At 54.9% G+C, this 17,613-nt stretch overlaps 1 protein-coding gene across 1 annotated transcript; it reads right to left on the bottom strand.

Annotated features, from left to right (window-relative positions):
- Positions 1 to 1,435: 1,435 nt before the first annotated feature.
- On the bottom strand, positions 1,436 to 17,178 carry TNS4 (tensin 4; the record flags this gene model as incomplete). The annotated part of the gene is made up of 12 exons (XM_082679291.1): positions 1,436 to 1,577; positions 2,045 to 2,071; positions 2,286 to 2,354; positions 3,149 to 3,317; positions 4,156 to 4,227; positions 5,590 to 5,667; positions 5,760 to 5,852; positions 6,941 to 7,066; positions 7,393 to 7,479; positions 8,990 to 9,411; positions 10,555 to 10,957; positions 16,740 to 17,178. 12 exons carry the CDS (start codon positions 17,176 to 17,178, stop codon positions 1,436 to 1,438), a joined length of 2,127 nt encoding a protein of 708 aa, XP_082535417.1.
- Positions 17,179 to 17,613: the final 435 nt, after the last annotated feature.

Raw genomic sequence — 17,613 nt, 5'->3', positions numbered from 1 at the left:
CCTGACCACAGGCTGGGGGTGCTGGTCTCAGCCAGTCCCGCCAGCCCAGGGCGGCTTCAGTCCGGTTTGGTTTTCTGGGTTGAAATAATAACCCTTCAGGCCCAACTTTGGCCAAAGATAATGATTCTCTGGCAGGGCCCCCAGCTGGGCGGGGGCAGGCACTGGTCCCTCATGGAGCAAAAACGGGCTTCTTTTCTGAGTCTTATCTTCTACTCTCATAGTTTGGTTTCTTTAGGACCCCAGGTCTGCTAGACAAACAATTCCAGATTCTTGGGGGTCTTAATGGGTTAGGGTTAGGGTTGAGGGGGGTGTGGGTGGGGTGGGAAAGACCACCCGGCTTCTCCAAGCCTCTTGGGGTGGCTGCCTGTTTGCATTCTTGACTCTCTGCTGCCCCCATGTGGTTACAAGGTCAGTTGCCGCCACAGTACTGTAGAGGGCTCTGTGTGCGTGCGTGCGTGCGTGCGTGTGTGTGTGTGTGTGTGTGTGTGTTGTTGGAGCACAGAGGACTCAGCAAGACTGGGGCTGAGGCAGAACCAGAGAGAGCCAGCTCCTGTGTCTGCTTGAGTGAGCAGAGGTCTCGCTGCCGCCACCCCCAGGTGTGAGTGACACAAGTAACACCAGGGCAGTTGTGGGACAGTCGCTTATGAGAAACTGAAAGACAAGATGGAGCTGATGCTCATTTGCAATGGAAGGTATTAGACATCAAGATTGTGAGGACAACGGAAGGGATTAGACATCAAGATCGTGAGGACAGCGGGGTCATCTCTGACCATGGGGGCAAGTTTACACTTGTTAACCTGCCTAGCAACAAGGGCCATGTTGGCTGAAGAATCCAGGGCAGGCGGATCTAGCTTTGCCCTGGGAATAGCAGCTCCATACGCTGTCAGGGAAATGGGGAAAGGAACAGATATGGAGGGAAAGAGAGTCAGTCCATCCCTCCTTTGGTCCTGTGCTGGCAACCCATCTGCTCTCAGGCCAGCCTTGGACCAGGGCCCAGGAGTCCCGACCCCGTACCTGCATTTGGCCTGAAGCAGGGGTCACGGGTCTCTAGCTCAGGCTACTGTGTCCGGAGTGTCCAGGAGGATGGAGTCAGGGGTCTTCAGAGGTTATTTTCGTGTGGGGGTCCTCAGATGTGGGTGTGCTTCAGAATCACAGGGAGCTTGTTAAGATGCCCACAGACGTCTGAGAAGAACAGCTGATCCTGCTGTGGGCCTCCTTTAAGGTTAAAGAAACTGAGGCCCGGGTTGGGGGGGGTCTGGATGAAGGTCACCGCTGAAGGTCATACTGAGTTCAAGGGTTTCAACTTGGTACCGTTCTCCTCCAGTCCAGGGGATTGGTCCATCAGGGTGGTAAGAGGCCTCTTGCTCAGGCTGGAGGGGGCATCCTGAGCAAGCCCACTGGGGTGCCTAGGAAGACACACAGGAAGCTCCCTCCCCTACATCCTTTCTGGGTCCTGCAGCAGAGCACCCACCAGGCTGATGACCTGCGAGGCTGGCTGGACAGTGTCATACTCCGCAAAGAGGTGGCACACATTCTCCTGTGACTCGGTCTGGCTCTTGGCCACAAACCCAAAGATCCTGATGGGAGAGGAGAGCCTGAGTGAGGGGTGGGACCCAGGGAGGTACCAGGCTGGGAGCAGCTCTCCTCCCCGCCCTTCCCCAGCCCAGCACCTCATTAGGACAGGAGCCTCCCCTGTCAGACCGAGAGATCCCTGAGTTTAAGATCTGGGTTTCCCTCCTTTGGAATGGGGGCGCCTGAGGACACGACCTGTGTATTCCCCATCAGAGTCGAAGCTTCCTGAGGGCGAAGGTGTGTCTTGGCCATCAGCCTGAGGCATCCTTACAGACTAAAGCCTGCGCCTCCCACATAAGACATCAAACTGGTGGCTCCCTGAGGGCCGGGGCCTGTGCCATCCGCCAGCAAACCCATGGGCTTTTAAGATCAGGGCGGGGCCTCCTTCTTTCCCTCACTCCCTCCCCATGTTGGGTCCAGGCCTCCCCGTGGGAGACCTCTCATGGCGACTGAGTGGACAGGAAGGCCTTACCGGGAGGGCTTGCAGTATTTCTGCCACCTGTGGGAAAGGAACACGACAGTCCTGAGTACCGATTCTTTGCTCCATTTCACAGGAGTCTGGCTGAGCTTCGGGAGATAATGGCCAGTTTTGTCCCCGCTCCCACCATGTCCCCCTCCCCCTCATTCTGTTGCTCCTGACCCCTTGAGGTTCACAGGCTCTGTCTGGGATCCGGATCCCAGGGTCTTCTTAGTGTGGCTAGATTTGAACTTACTTCCGTTGCTTGGGGTCCATGCCACAGAAGCGGAGGGTGGCGAAGGGGTAATGGCGCCGGAAAAACACCCTGGGAAGAGACCGGGAGGGAAGGGGAGCTGGTGAGAGCCCATCCCAGTGTCCTGCCTCACCTCCACCGTCTCCAGCTCCCTGTCTTCCAAGAAGCTCTCAGTTTGACGACCCCTGACAGGCTGCCGTGACCTTTCCCACCGCTGGGCACGCGTTTGCACTTCTCTCCTTTCATGAAGTGCGTCTCCCTTCTGTCCTATATGTTGGGGTTTTCTACCACCTGCTCCACCCCCACTGCCTGTCACGTCATTTAAAGAAGATAGGAATTACATCTGGTCATCTCTCTTTTTTTTTTTTTGGCCGTGCTGCGTAGCTTGTGGGATCTTAGTTCCCCCACCAGGGATGGAACCGGGGCCCTCGGCAGTGTAGGTGCGGAGTCCCAACCACTGGACCACCAGGGAATTCCCAGCATCTGGTCATCTCTTATGCCTCCAGCCCAGGACCAGGATCATGCTAGACTGAATCCCTGAGCCTGGGAAGGAGTGATCTCATGGGCCAGCCAGAGTCTGGCCCACAGGAGAAGTTCCATCAGTGGCTACAGGTTGAATCAGTGCCCAATGACTATTGGTTAATTCCAAATCCATCGGTCATGAGGAAGCGGGACTTTGGCAGGAGGTCATTGGACTCAGGCTCAGAGAAGGCAGAGAACTTGCCTGGAGTCACTCAGCACGTCACTGACCCTGCTGGGTCCAGGAGCCTGAACTCCATCTCCATTACTCCTCCACAGCAGTCTCAGCCGTTCCCTCCAGCTTACCCTGCCCAGCCCTCAGCCCCAAGGCAAGGGAAGCCCCTTACTTCCTCTGGATGTCAGTCAGGGTGATGCCCTGCTCGGTGACTTTGAAGTGGACCACGGTGGGTGTGGGGAGGACATCCCTCTCCAATGTGGTTGAGATGGCCTTTTGCACAGCCAGGGCTCCGCTCAGGGTCTCCACGCTCACGGAGCTCAGGTACAGGGCATGGCAACCTGGGGGGGTGCAGATACTGCATTGGAGCCGTGCCAGAATCCACTGGGGGGTGGAGGTCACCCAGGCCCTGGTTGGCCCTCTGCCCAGAGCCAGGGGATAGGAGTACCTTCCTTTTTTGGAAATCTAGCAGGGCTCCTCTTTGAGCCACCGGACAGGTGGGCAGGGAGTGTATGGGCCACTGAAATTTGGGACCAACCCCAGGGGACTTTGGGGTCATCTGTTGCTTGCATTGCTCTGGCCCCTGGCCCTCCAGCAGGGGGCAAGGGAGGGGATGTTGCCCTGTACGTAGGGGCGTCCAGGCAAGCTCCCCACCCTCCCCCTGGGGCCCTGGTTCCTTGCTGAGAGAAGGAAGAGGAGACAGGAATGGGGAGGGGGCCATCGTGCTCAGGGCACAGAGTAGAAGCTGTCACTCAGACAAGTGCTGACCCGTGCCTGGCCCTTGGGCGCGAGGAGGAACGACCCTTCCCCTGTAGAAGACCCCAGGACCCGGACCTGACACTCCACAGAGGATCCCACCCCCAGGGCAGGTCCTTCAGACCCAGCGAGACCCCAGCACATCTGTGTGCCCCCCTCAACCCGTGTGTGCAGGAGGAGGTGTAAGCCTCACTGTGCCCCTCCTCTCCTGCCCCTCTTCCTCCTGGCCCACCGCCTGCAGCCTCTCATCTCCTGGCTCACAGGGAGGGGGAGGAATGTGGCACCTTGTTAAAGACAAGAAATAAAGCTGCAATGGGAAACACGTGTGGACCTGCGTGTGCGAGTGTGCACAAGGCTGGGAGGTGCCCTGCGGGGGGTGGGCAGAGCCAAGCCTGGAGCCTCCCCCTGCCCCATACCACTCACCTGCAGATTTCTTCAGGCAGGAGGCCCGGCCATCTGCAGAGAGGTCTGAGGCCCCGTCTCCACCTCCCAATTCTGAGCCAAAGCAATGGAACAGGCCCCCAGGGGGCGGGGGTGCAGTCAGTGGACCCCCCTCCTAGGAACAGGCCTCCTTCAGCCCTTTGAACCTCTTCCACCTCTGCCCACACCTTCGGGAAGTGACTTGGCCGAGAAACCAGGTGTGATTCCTGTAATGAGGCAAACAGCCGCCTCGGGCTCCCCAAAAGCCTCGCTGGCGAGCCTTTTGATCCCTCCCTCCTCCAGCCCCTGGACTGCGGCAGCGACCTGGCCTCAGAGGCCCCCGACTTCCTCATTCTTTGGGACCCCACCGGAAACCCAGGCCAAATGCAGAAAGCACGGGGGCTCTCGCCATCACCACACCAGGGGCTCCCCTGGCCCTGACTCCTCTCCCAGAACCCCCCTAGTGGCTCTCCTGCACACCCTGAGGTGTGGGCACGTCTGGGGGTGCGTTGGGCTGTAAGCTTCGGATGGGGCTTCCTGATCTGGGTGGAGATCTGACTCTGTGCCTTTGGGCAAGTTACTTAATGCCTTGAACCTTCCTTTCCTCCCTTCCCTCCTTCCCTCCCTCCCTCCCTCCCTCTCTCTCTCTTTCTCTCTCTCTTTCTTTCTTTCTTTCCCAAATTTCACCCATTGATCACTTATTTGTTCTCATAATTCTCTTCCTTGATTTTCATGATACAGCCGTGTCCTTTGCTCTCTGTTAGTGCCCTGAACACTTTGGAACAAGACAGCAAGAGAGACTTCGGTTCAAATTCGAACCTTCCTTTTCTTAGCAGTGAAATGGGGATAACAGCAATGCCTACTTCACAGGGTTGGAGTGCGCTGTGAATGAAGGAGAGGGTGCCCAGTAAGCGTTGGACCCAGAAGGAAAAACCAAACCTCACCGAACGGGCAGATTTACGCTCCTTTCATCCTCTTGAGGAAGGAGCTACTATTCTTAAGATCTGCTCTGCGCCAGGCACTGTGCCAAGAGCCTTGCCTGAGCTCTCTCGCTGCACCCCCACACCAATCCTGGAAAGAGGTGTGATGGTGACTGTGCTCCTCTCATAGATGAGGAAATGGAGGCTCAGAGAGGTTGACCTTCTCAAATTCTCACAGCCAGGAAGTGGGACGTGGACGGACTCCAGAGCACGCACTTTGTTTCTTTTCTCTTTTTTTGGTTGCGTGGGCCAGCTTGCAGGGTCTTCGTTCCCCGACCAGGGATTGAACCCAAGCCCTCGGCAGTGAAGGTGCCAAGTCCTAACCACTGGACCGCCAGGGAATTCCCCCAGAGTGTGCACTTTTAACTATGCCACTAAAGTGATCCCTAAATAAGGTGAGAAGTGACCGGCAGGAACCTTTCTACTGAGAACAAACAGGTCTGGGGACCCAGCCCACCTTTCTTCGGGATGACGAGCTTGCAGGGCAGGGCCAGGGCCATGATGGAATGCTGGCACACGAAGGCAGAGAGGCTCCCTGCAAGGAAACAGGAGCCCAGCATAAGGAGGCCTTCCCCAGGCCACCCGCCCGCACCCCAGGGGCCTGGGGGCTACAGATGCTCAGCTCACCGAAGTAGGGCTCTTCATCGGCTCCTTTGAGATGCACCCCTTTGGCAGAAGACTCGAGGAGGAAGTGGCGGATGAGGTCGCTGCTATCCTCGCCTGGACAGAGAAAGCATGTGGATGGGAGTGCAACTCATTTCCTGACCCGCCTCCTCGGGGCCCATCCGGAGGTTAACTTGTCCATCCCTCTGCCTCTGGGTGGGACAGCGGGTAGGAATCCTATCCTCAAGGCCTCCCACGAAGGCGGTGCCCACACCTTTGCTCAAAGGCTTCTGTGTCCAGTAATTCTTTTTTCAGGAGACCTTTCTTTCGGTTTCAACAGCCATCAGGGATGGCTGCCGGCGCTGTTTAGATCAAATCACAGCTCTCTGGCCTGGTTTCCCTCTCTCCCTACCCACCCCCTCCCAGGTGCTATTATTCTGCACCAGATGGTCCCTGCTGGCGCCAGGCTGGCCCTGGGAGGGGGGACCACGCCCCTGCCTCCTCACCAGCCTGCAGCTTCCTGCTTTCTTTGGGCTCATTGGCAAGGCTTCCTTGATAACTAACACTGCCCAGAGGTCACTTTCTTATTTAAACAGAGAGGCGTGGTGTAGAGAATGTGGATACGGGGTTTTTAATCCTCTCGCTCTATCACTTCCTTGCTCTGGGGGGTCATTAACTCCCTCTGGGAGTGTCTGTTACCTCACCCATTTGTTGTGTGAGAGCTACAGTCCTGGGCCTTAGGTGAGGGGCTGTGACCCAGGTACCTTGTAATGTAATGATCTGTTTCTATCTCTCTCCCCAGTGAGGTCTCCCTGGTGCCTTGCACAGTGCCTGGGGCAGGGTGGATGCCCCATCGATGTGTGTTGTATGCGGGGTTAAGCTAGCACACATGTTATTACTACATTAAGTTCCCTCACAAGAAATCCGGTCTGGACAGAGGTGGGCACCTAGAAGAGAGCAGCCTGGAGGGGTGCTGGGACCATCCTCCTCTTCCCACCACGAGGGTAGAGCAGGGAATCTGGGGACTCGGGGAGCCTCAGTGCTGGGGGGCAGCGGGGAGGGGGCTGAGGTAGACCCTCCTCCCAGGAGTCATTATGGGACAGGCCCAAGGTCACCCCACAAGCCAGGGGCAGAGCCGGGACTGGAACCCACCACACCCTGTTGCCTCCTAGAGGTCTTGAGTGAGGACAGAGACAGGTGCCTACCTGTTCGGTTCTGGGCAGGCGCAGGGGCCTCCTGCACCTTCAGGGCAAGACCGAAGGAGCCTCGGTATGAAGAACTGTCCCTCACGATGAAAGCCCCCGGCTCTTCCTTCCTGAGCAGCTCGATGGCTGAAACAATCCTTGGGTCAGAGACAGTCCCCACCGAACCCGAACACCCTCTGTGCCTCAGCCCCATTGGGTCTCCGTAGAGCAGATGGTACAGAATCACCTTTGGTTCCCAGGAAGTCCTTTCTATTGTCTAACCTCCACCATTCCTGCTGCAGTCATTATTTCCTCAGGTCATGGGGTTCACGGGACACCCCCCTTCCCTGGACCTGCCATTTGCCGTTCCCTCCTCTACATGGACCCAGGGCCCCATCTGCCCCATGTGGGGTGCCAGGACCTGGACCTGATTCCTGGGTCACTCATCCCCTAAAACAGGGCTTCCCTTTTACCTTGCTCTCGGGTGATGCTTCGCTTAAACCAGTATTTAGACGTGTCCATCACAAACTTCATGGTGGGCTGCATGTCCCTGGCAGGACCTGGAGACAGACAGAGGAGGGGGACCCCGTAGACTGGAGAGAGGGGAGCTGAGAGACCCGACCCCCTCCTCCACCCAGCAGTGCCATTCAACCCACCCTCCCCTACCCCTACTCCACTGGATCTCCAGATGTCTAAAGGGGCAAAATCCCTTTAGGCTAAGTAAATGTGCTCTTTGAGATGCTAAGATGCCCATTTTCCTGGGTCCCTAAGGCAGAGAGCAGTGGTTCTCAGTTTCCGCGTCTTGAAAAGGTGTGTGGCGGCCAGCTGAGAGTAACTCATTATAAAAAATGGACTGAAATCTGCAAACGATTTGTCCTAGGAACAGATCAGAGCAGCTGCAAAGGCATACTCGTCACCTAATTTTCTCTTGCTTGCACTGACACGGCTTCCTGGGTGGGAGCGAGCAGCGGGGTACAGTGAGCATTTCACATCCCCCAGGAGTACCTTGACGTCTGTGGCCCAGGGAGGACCGGGAGGCCCGGGAGCCTCGTGGCTCAGCCGTGAGGGAGCCGTGGGCTCTGCTCCTGGGAGAGAAACACCCTGGGGGTGCTGAGCTTAGCCTCTGTGTTTACTGCTTTGGGCCTTTTGTTCTTTTTGGACGCCTGTGGTCACGGACTACGGGAAGGAGGGTGTTTGCTGTTTTGTGGTTTTTAGCTGTCTGAACTGGAATGCATTGTCTCCGTTACCCTGTCCACCCCCTGGCTGTGAACGTCATCCACCAATGTCAGAGTTAGGACTGACTCTCCCTCTCCCTCTCTTGGGTTAGTCATCGAGCCTGCTGCTTCCATATCCTGAGGGTCTCCTGGCTCTGTCTTCTCTCCTCCACCCTCTGCCCTGCCCTGGACCACTTTGTGATGAAAACCCAAACAGAACCAAAGAAAAACTGCTCTCCCTGCCAAGCCAGGCCCTGCAATCCATCTGCCACGCAGCTGCCAGAGTGATCGATTGAACGTGTGTCTCTGACCCCATCGCTCTCCTGCTTGAGAGTCTCCGATGGTCCCCTATTGCCTAAAGGGTAAAGTGCACTCTTGCTTGGCGTTCAAGATCTTTCCCAATCTGGGCCCAAGTTACTCCCGATGACCTCATCCCGCACCCAACATTCCAGTCATTTCCTAAACATGCCACGTGCTTCCATACCTTCGTGACCATGGCCTGGATGTTCCCTCTGCTGGGACTGCCCTTCCTCTCCTGCTCTGGCCATCGACTTCTGATCCACTTTCCAGCCTTTTCAGTTCCCAGATGAAAAGTCTCACTCCTTCCTCTGTAGCCCCATAAGACTTAGAACATCTCTTTACCTCTGTGTTTATCCCACTCTACAGTGATCCTTTGTTTTTTTTCTCTCTTTCTAGACTGTGTCTCCACTCTGTGGCACAGTGCTAGGCACACAGTAGATACTTAATCAGTGTGTTGGTTGACCTGCTGTTGCAGAAGCAAATGCATTGGTGCTTTGTCTATTCCCCATTAGCCAAACCTCATAAAGTGTGAGGTACTGATCGGTTTACAACTTACCCTCTGGGGATGTGGTGAGAGGGGCATCTGGCAGGGTCTGGCTGTGGCTCCTGGTGGCTGGACAGGGGTTGCTGGAAGAAGTAGCCCCAGGGCAGACAAAGTCCTGGTGTCCTGGGGTCCTCTGGGATGGGGGAGATCCTGGTTCTGGGCAGCCGTTGATCAGCACGATGGGTATGTCCACCATGGAGTTGGTGATGGATGGGGGACAGCTGCTGGCATGTTCCTCGGCCAGTGGTGAGGAATGGGTTGCTCTGGGCTGGCCAGTGCTCGGGGTGGGGTGGCTGGGGACCTGGAGGTCACTGGCTCTCGTATACAAGGACCCTGGGCCAAGGCTGTGGAGGCTGGAGGAAGAGCTGGTGGGGCTTTCCAAGGATTTCGAAGATGACTGATGGCTGGAGATGCTGGAACGGAGGAGGGACTGGCTGTGGCATGGGGAGAGCACCAGACAGGCAGAGTTTTAGCGGGTGGGGGTGGACACTTAGGGGCCAGAGCTAGACTCTGGAATTTAGTGATCTAGGTACCCATGGCTTTGGTCAGAGTAGTGCATACTCCAACCCCCCTACCCCATAGCCCTGAGCAAAGGGTGTGCCCACTCGATCCCCAAGGGATGCCGAAGGATACAGGAGTGTACCTGCATTGCAGGGTCTGTGGTCAATTAAGTAGCCAGTGGGCTGGCCCCCCGCAGGTCACATGGGCTTAGGCTGGACTCTATTCCCTCTGCCTTCCCAGCTAGGCAGGTCCAACTGAGTTGTCACACCAGCCCCCCAGCGCTCCCAAGAGTCCTGCACACAGGCTGGACCGGAGCTGGACCATGTCCATGGCCCATGCAGACGGAATTCCCCAGCTGGAGGAAGAGAAGGAGGCCAGCTCTGCATCCAGCCAGGCTTATCCCTGAGCTCAGAGGCCTGTGCCAGCGGGCATGGCTGTGGAATCCCAGTCTCCTTGCCAGGGACTGCCTTGGCACAGTGGCTCTGGAGTTGGTATGGGGGACAGAGGTCCTGGGGTTTGCTCTTCCTGGGCAGGAAGGGTATGCATGTGGCTCTGCTCTGAGGCCTGCGGAGAATTGGGCTGGGGCGATTGTAAATAATGCCCAGGTCGTTTGTCTCCTTCCTGCTAGATTTTGCCAGGAACAAAGACGAAGGAGGTTTTTCTTTCCTGGATGGTTCATTCCAGACCCCCTGATTCTGTTTACATCCTGTGTTTGGGGTTTTTTAAATTAAAAGAAAAAAAAAATCCTTCTTACAGATGGGCTGTAGGAAGGCTGGAAAGGATACAGGTGAGCCTCATTAATGCAGTGTGGTTCTTTTCCCGAGAGGTAGGTAGAAGTCAAGATTTTTGTATATTGAATCATATTCTAAATGCTTGAGGAAAGCTTGAGAACCAAATGGCTGTGGTGGCATAAAAGAGAACATTCACTTTTATTTTTGGTACATGCCCAGATTTTGCTCAGAAAGAGTAGGGTGTCCCTCTATGATTTTAGGATGCGTCTCTGTGTGTGTGTGTGTGTGTGTGTGTGTGTGTGAGTTGTGGAGGCAACGTCAGAAGCTGCAGTGGGAGTGACTTACCTTCCAAACACGTAACTGACATCAGATGCTGGGCTGGCTGACAGCGTGGAGACCCTGCTCCCCAGCCCCTTCTCCAAGGCTGGGGAAGCCACCAGTGGGGAGCCCAAGCCATGGCGGCCTGAGGCCTTGTTTCCCATTCCAGGGATGGAGATGCTGGGAGAGGGTGGGGGATGAGAGGAGGGCACCCCCGCGGGGGGAGAGGGGCGCTGGTGCCCCCTGCCCTGGCTCCCGGAGAAGATGAGGCTCTCACTGTTGCTCCGAGTCTCTCGGGGGATGTCTCTGGAAAGGGGAAGGCCGCCACAGCCAGGGGAGTCCAAGGGTGGGGTGACAGATGGGCTGGAGCAGCTCTGGGGGCCGTCGTGGCACCTTGATCTGGTCGAGGTCACCTCGATGTACTTTATATCTTTGGGGAGAGAAACAGAGCATTGGTGAAACCAGGGAGACTGGACTCGCAGAACAAGGATGCTGGAAGTGTCCTCAAGACCATCTGGTCTCCCCTTTCTTTATACATACACACATATATATATACACACACACACACACATATATATATACACACATATATATACGTGTGTGTGTGTGTATATATATATATATATATATATATATATTTTTTTTTTTTTTTAATTTTTGGCCAAGCTGTGTGGCATGCGGGATCTTAGTTCCCCGACCAGGGATAGAACCCGTGCCCCCTGTAGTGGAAGCATGGAATTTTAACTACTGGACTGCCAGGGAAGTCCCTCCCCTTTCTTATACAGATGAGGAAGTTGAAGCCCAGAGAGAAGTTTGTTGGAATCGGGATCAGCATTCAGCTCCACCTTCAGGGCCCAGTTTCAAAGTCACCCTCTCTGTGACATCTTCCCTTGGGTGGGGAGAGGCAGTGCCATGAACGCGGGTCCTGGAGGTAGACAGACCTGGGTTTCAGATCTGGCTCTGCCACTTACTCTCTGAGAGAGCTTGGCCAAATGACTTCACCACCTAGAGCCTCAGTCTCCACGCCCGTAGAATGGGGCAGCTGTACGCAGCCTCTTAGTGTTACAGTAAGGATGAACTGAGATGCATGTAGGCAGCAGGGCACTGCATCTGGCACATAGTAAGTCCTTTAAAACTGGGAGATCCTCTCGTTCATGTGGGTTCCACTCCCCAGGCTGAAATGACTGCACCAGTCACATCTTCGGATGCCTCTATCACTCAGGCCTGTGAAGGCTATTTCTATGTCTGTGCCTGCAATGCAGGCAGGGGTTCTCAAGCTTGGTTGCATGCTAGAATCACCCGATGAGCTTATAAAGGTCCTGAAGCCCAGGCTCCATCCGGTGCCAATTAGACCAGAACCTCTGGGGGCGGTCCCAGGCCTCAGGGTGGCTTAGCTCCTCAGCTGATTCCAGTGTGCATTGGGCCGCACCGCTGTGGTCCCCAGCCCAGCAGCACCACTTCACCCGGGAGCTGAGAAGTTGTGCAGAATCTCTGGCTTCACCCCAGGCCTGCTGAATCAGAATCTGCATTTTAGCGAGATTCCTGGCGATCGGGGTGCACCTTGGAGGTTGAGGAGTTCGCTTTAGGGTTAGCTTTAGAGCGAGAACTCTCTGGGGGCAGGGCATGCCGCCTTACTGAGCTGTGGGCCTCTTAGCACCCCAGGCTGCTGACTCACTCTGATGCTCTTTCCATTCACCAGTGGGGGCATCTAGGACTCTTGTTCTGAGACCTTGTTTCTTCCTAGAGTGGGGTACCCTGTGGTTCTCCCATGGTGAGGATGGGCACCTCTCCTCCTGACTTGGGGGAGGGGAGCTGTCCTCGGTGCTGTTCTAGGAAAGGTGGTGGAAGATGGGGGTTACCCAGCTTCTCCCTCTGGAGGGCTGTGAGTCCTGCCTCTGGCTTCCCCAGATGGAATCTGGGGCAGAGTCGGTGGGAAATTGCACCCTCGGCTCCTATCTGCCAGCCTCCCACCCCCTTGGGCTTTGGCACACGCACCATCCCCCCACCCAGCGTGACTGTGGAGTCCCTGCCTGCCCCAGCCCGCTCCTGGGGAGGACCTTCTGGCCCTGCTCAGGGCTACTGCTTCTGTCTGAGCCTGCGTGGGCCAGGTGGGGGTGGAGGATTGCATCAGATGAGGGGCGCTGGCATGCTGTCCCAGCAGGTGGAGGAACAGGCCTGGCTTTGTCGACAAACCTGGGTGTGAGTCTTGGCTTCGCCACTTTCCCGCCAAGAAGTATCAGGTAATTTTCCTAACTGCTCTGAGCCTCAGTTTCCTCATCTGTAAAGTGGGGATCTAAAACCACCCTTCCAAGGTTGCGGTGAGGATGAAATACACTGATGAATGGAGCCTGGAGCGTGGTCCATGGTGGGCTTCAAGGAGCATCTCCTGCCTGCCTGCTTCTGGGGGGCAGTATTGGCCTGATGGCTAATACTCTCTGGCTAAGGTGGGGGTCCCACTGCTGAGGGCAAGAGTAGAATATCTGGCACAATGTATTGTGGGCTCTGAAAGAGAAGTCTTGGAATGGGGTGGATTCTTCTGCGAGGTTGGCAAGCACTTTTTTTTTTAATAGGATTTTATAGTGTTTATACCCATAATCCTCTCAAGGCCTCACAAGCGCCATTATGGCCAGTGCCAGCAGGCTTTTACAGAGGAGGAAACTGAGGCTTGGAGAAATGTGGCGGTGGAGCTCACATTTATTGCACCGTTTTTTTTTTTGTTTGTTTTTTGGGTTTTTTTTGCGGTACGCGGGCCTCCCACTGCCGTGGCCTCTCCCGTTGTGGAGCACAGGCTCCGGACGCGCAGGCTCAGCGGCCATGGCTCACGGGCCCAGCCGCTCCGTGGCATGTGGGATCCTCCCGGACCGGGGCACGAACCCGCGTCCCCTGCATCGGCAGGCGGACCCTCAACCACCGCGCCACCAGGGAAGCCCTATTGCACCGTTTTTAATAAAGGCTGGTATTTACTGAGTGCCGTGCACCAGCGCTGCTACAGACACGTTACCCGTGTTAGTTCTTTTAATACTCATGACTCGATCGAAGTAGGAAACATTCTTAATTCCATGTAACAGACGAGAAAGCAAGGCTCAGAAAGGTTGAAGAAACTGAGCCCTGCTCCTGTGCTCTGTTTGGGGGCGGGGTGGGCTTTTCCACGGGGAGGGACTCCTCAGGACCCTTTCCCAAGACCTTGACCGTGAGAAGGTGCCTGACTGCTTTGGGGGGGGGGGCGTCTCTCGGCCTGGTGAAGCTCTGGGTCCTACTCACAGGGTCATCCGAACACCTACCAAAGAAAGGCCTTGCTTGGGGGCCAGGCAAGTGGAGGCGGGCCGGAAGGGAGGGTGGTGTCCTAGAGCTGTGAGTCACTCCCGTTGCTGCCCCGGGGTGGATGTGGCTGGGCAGGTGGAGGGCCGCCACCCTATCACCTGGGAGCAGCCGGCTGTTTACAGGCCCGTGGGGCAAGTCTGAGCAGTGCTGGGTGGATGCAGGCGCCTGGCACCAGGCCAGGTGGGTGGAGGGTTGGAGAGACGGTTGTTAAACACCCTTCACTTGGGATTGGCAAACCGCCTTGCCTGGCAGAAATTCTGGAACATAAAACGCGGGGGCCTGTTCCAAAGATGGGGAGGGGTGGCGGAGAGGATAAAGGAAGGGATATGGTATTTGCTTCCAGAAGCCATGTTCCCTGTGGGACTGGTACCCCCTCCCCCTCCCCCCCAGGGTAAATCTGAAGGAAGGTAAGCAAGAGGCAGAGGCAGGGAGCTCGATGAAGGTTTGAGAGCGCTAGGGCGGTGGAGCCTCACTGAAGCCCTGGAGGGCAGGAAACTAGCTCCAAGGAAGAGAGAAAGGCAAGAACGTGGACTCTGGAACTCAGAGGGCTGGGCTTTGAGCTGACCTACCACTCACTAGCTGTGTGACTGTGGCCATCGCTTCCTCTCCTTGAGCCTCAGTCTTCTCATCTGTAAATGAGGTTTCCAGTATTTCCTTCACAGGGTGGAATTATGTGTTACAAAACTCTATCTGGACATTTTTAGGGGAGGGATTGACACAAGATCGCCGATGTTTAATTTTTGCTTTTGCCAAGTTAGGACAAAGAGAAGCAGTGAACGTCTGCTAGCATCACACTTATAGAACGTCTTCCACTCAACACCCCGAAAGTAGGATGGATGAGAGTGCAAACAGAGGATCTCTACACACTGGATGCGTTTGGCTGGATGAAAACTCACTGCGGTGCCGTGGGCTGGGAGAGCTTTGTCACCAGCAGCAGTGGCTGAGGGGTTTGGGGAGCAAGGTGCAGCCACCAGTGACCTGCAGGCTCTCGCTCTTCTTAGTGATGGAAGAGACTTTCTAACGGGGAGCTGACCTGCTGGGTGTCCGAGGACGTAGTGAGCTCCCAGGCATCACAGGTGTCCAGGCAGAGGTTGGAGGAGAGGATTTTTAAAAATTCCATCAGAAGGAGCGAGGGCAGAGCTAGGTGGCTTCATCAGGCCCCTCTGACCACTGCTGCTCTCTGGCACCCCCTGCCGCCCAGAGTCTGGTGGACACATCCTCAAGATGGCAGGTTGTGCCCAGGGCATCTGAGAACGCAGACAACTGCCCATCGGTCCCTTGGAGGAAGGACTCTGTTATCAACACCCTTACCCTGTACAAGTGCACGCCCCACAGAGGTTGGTCTTGCCCCAGGGGGCCTTGAGTGTATGGAAGCCCTACCCTGGGGCATGAGCATTAAAGTCCTAGGCTGGCTCCTGCCAGCGATAATTAGGCCCAAGTCACCTTTCGTGCAGAGACATGCCCACGACTGGCCTTAAGAAGCAGGAAGACTCTTGAGGGTTGGAGGTGGCTCTTCTACTAGGCTTGTCAGGCAGTGCTCCATGGGAGGAGCAGAAGGCTGGCTGGAGACCAGGAGCCTGGCTGCCAGAGGGACCTGTGTGCCGGGCTGACCTCCACCCCAGAGCCTGAACCTGTCCTGGGGCTGGTCTTAGTCGCAACCCCAATGTTGACTGCAAACAGCCACCATTTATCATGACCTATGGTGCCCCAGGATTTGTGATAAACACCCATGAAATGTTATTTTTTCAATCCCTGCAACACCCTTTGAGGTGCAAACTCATCTCTATTTTACAGATGAAGAATCTGAGACGCAAAGAAGTGAAGTAAACAGCTTGTGTAAGGTTTGCCTGATTCCAGTGATTAGGCTAGACTGGCTCCTTCCACAAGTCCATCAACCTCAGTCTTTTTGTTTGTAAAATGGGGATAAAATATTCGTCTCATGGAGGTGGATTGGGAAGATCAAAGGTTCCATTATTAAGTGCTCAGCACAGTGCCTGGATAGAATGATAAATGCTCAATAAGTAGAAATTCTCCTGGATCCCATCTCTAATCCTCACCACACCCTCTAACCCACGCTGATTAAACCCCTGGAGGCCTCAGTCTTCCAGCCTGTCTAATGGGGCTGCTGCTCCGTGACCCTCATCCTCAAAGTGTACTTGAAACTCTTTGGGAAACTGAAGCCAGACGCAGAGATTTCTGGATACGCGTGGACGTGGTGGTATCCTGGAGCTGGCTTGAACCAGCTCATGAAGGCTGATTGTTAAATTTTCAAGATTTTTTCCAGCTAAATTATATAAACATTGTAAGTTTGTGTAGTTTAATCTTTAGTAGTGGCTAAACCATTACTAAAGATTAAACTACACAAACTTACAATGAAATAACATATTAAAAACAAAAGTAATAAACACTCAAAAATTCATCACATCCCAATTATTTACTATATTTACTATTACCTATACGCGAAGTTATTTACATTTATTGTTATGGGTAAGGTGAAAATACCATTCCTATAAACATTTCAGGGTGCCCAGGCTAGGACCTAAGAGAGACACCATAGAACAGTGAGATTCAGGGACATCACATTTATCAAGTTCTTATTCATATACATGGCATTGTGTAATATGCTTATCTATATTAGCTTATTTAAGTTCTCTGAAAAATTACATAAAACAGGTATCCATCACTTTCCAAAGTCAAGAACCAAAGAGAATTGGACAGTGAGGGCTACTTATATTTATCTCTGTTATAGAGCAGAGAAAACAGGGTGGTTAAGTAACTTGTTTAGAGCTGCACAGCACTCCTCCCCTGCTCCTCTGATTTGATAGAAAACTCCTTCCTCATGAGGTCTGGTCCCCAAGCCCTCCTCCTGGCACTGTGCCCCAGTTCCTTACCCAAAGCTTCAGGATCTTCTTTCTTTCTCCTCGAGGTAGTGCTCTGGGTGGGCTCAGCCCAGGGGCCACCAGGCCCTGGAGGGAGCAGCTGGAAGGTGGGGTCCAGTTCCAGAATCATCTGGTTGAGGCTCTCCAGCGAGAAGTCAATGTAGGAGTCAAGGTCCTCCAAGGCTCCCGAGGCCTGTTCCCCAGGGGACTGCAGGAGGCAGCCGGCTTTGGCTCCAGCCTGTGGGGCCTGCTGGAGCCTGCTGGGGGGCTCCTTGCAGGGCATGGGGGCCATCAGGGCCTGAGCTCCCCAGCCTTCTGTGGTGTAGTAAGGACACTGGGGCGGCAGGCCGGGGCTGGGTGCTGGGTGCAGGGCCCTCCTGGGTTCCTCACAGGAAGCCAAGCCGACTGCGGGGCCTCCTGCCAGCAGGGGGCTGGACATCACCTGTGACATAGTGGGGGTAGTGACCTGGCAGTTTACCTCTGGCTTCCAACCAACCAGCCTCACATCCCACAGATGTCACTTGCCAATCAGGAGCTCTTGGGACCTGAAAGAAGCGAGAGCGAGGGTGGGAACTGAGTAAATTCTGTAGATGAAGCCCCGGGCTCCCTTCCCCCCAAACAAAGGCATATTTATTCACTCATTTAAATTCACTCATTTAAAAGCACGGCTGCTGGAGCCAGTCTGCCCCAGGTTTGCATCCTGGCTCCACCACTTACTAGCTGTGCAACGTTGGGAAAGTTAATTAACTTCTCTGTGCCTCGGTTTCCTTATCTATAAAATGAGGTGATATTTGTAATATGTTTAGAATATGCCTAGCACATAATAAACATTATACAAGTGATGATTAAATAAAATAACTTCAATAGACGTTTGTTGGCTACTATG

The sequence above is a fragment of the Grampus griseus genome (genome assembly GCF_964374135.1).
Source record: "Grampus griseus genome assembly, chromosome: 20".
In the NCBI taxonomy this organism is placed as follows: domain Eukaryota; kingdom Metazoa; phylum Chordata; class Mammalia; order Artiodactyla; family Delphinidae; genus Grampus; species Grampus griseus.
This window is presented reverse-complemented; position numbering and strand designations above follow the sequence as displayed.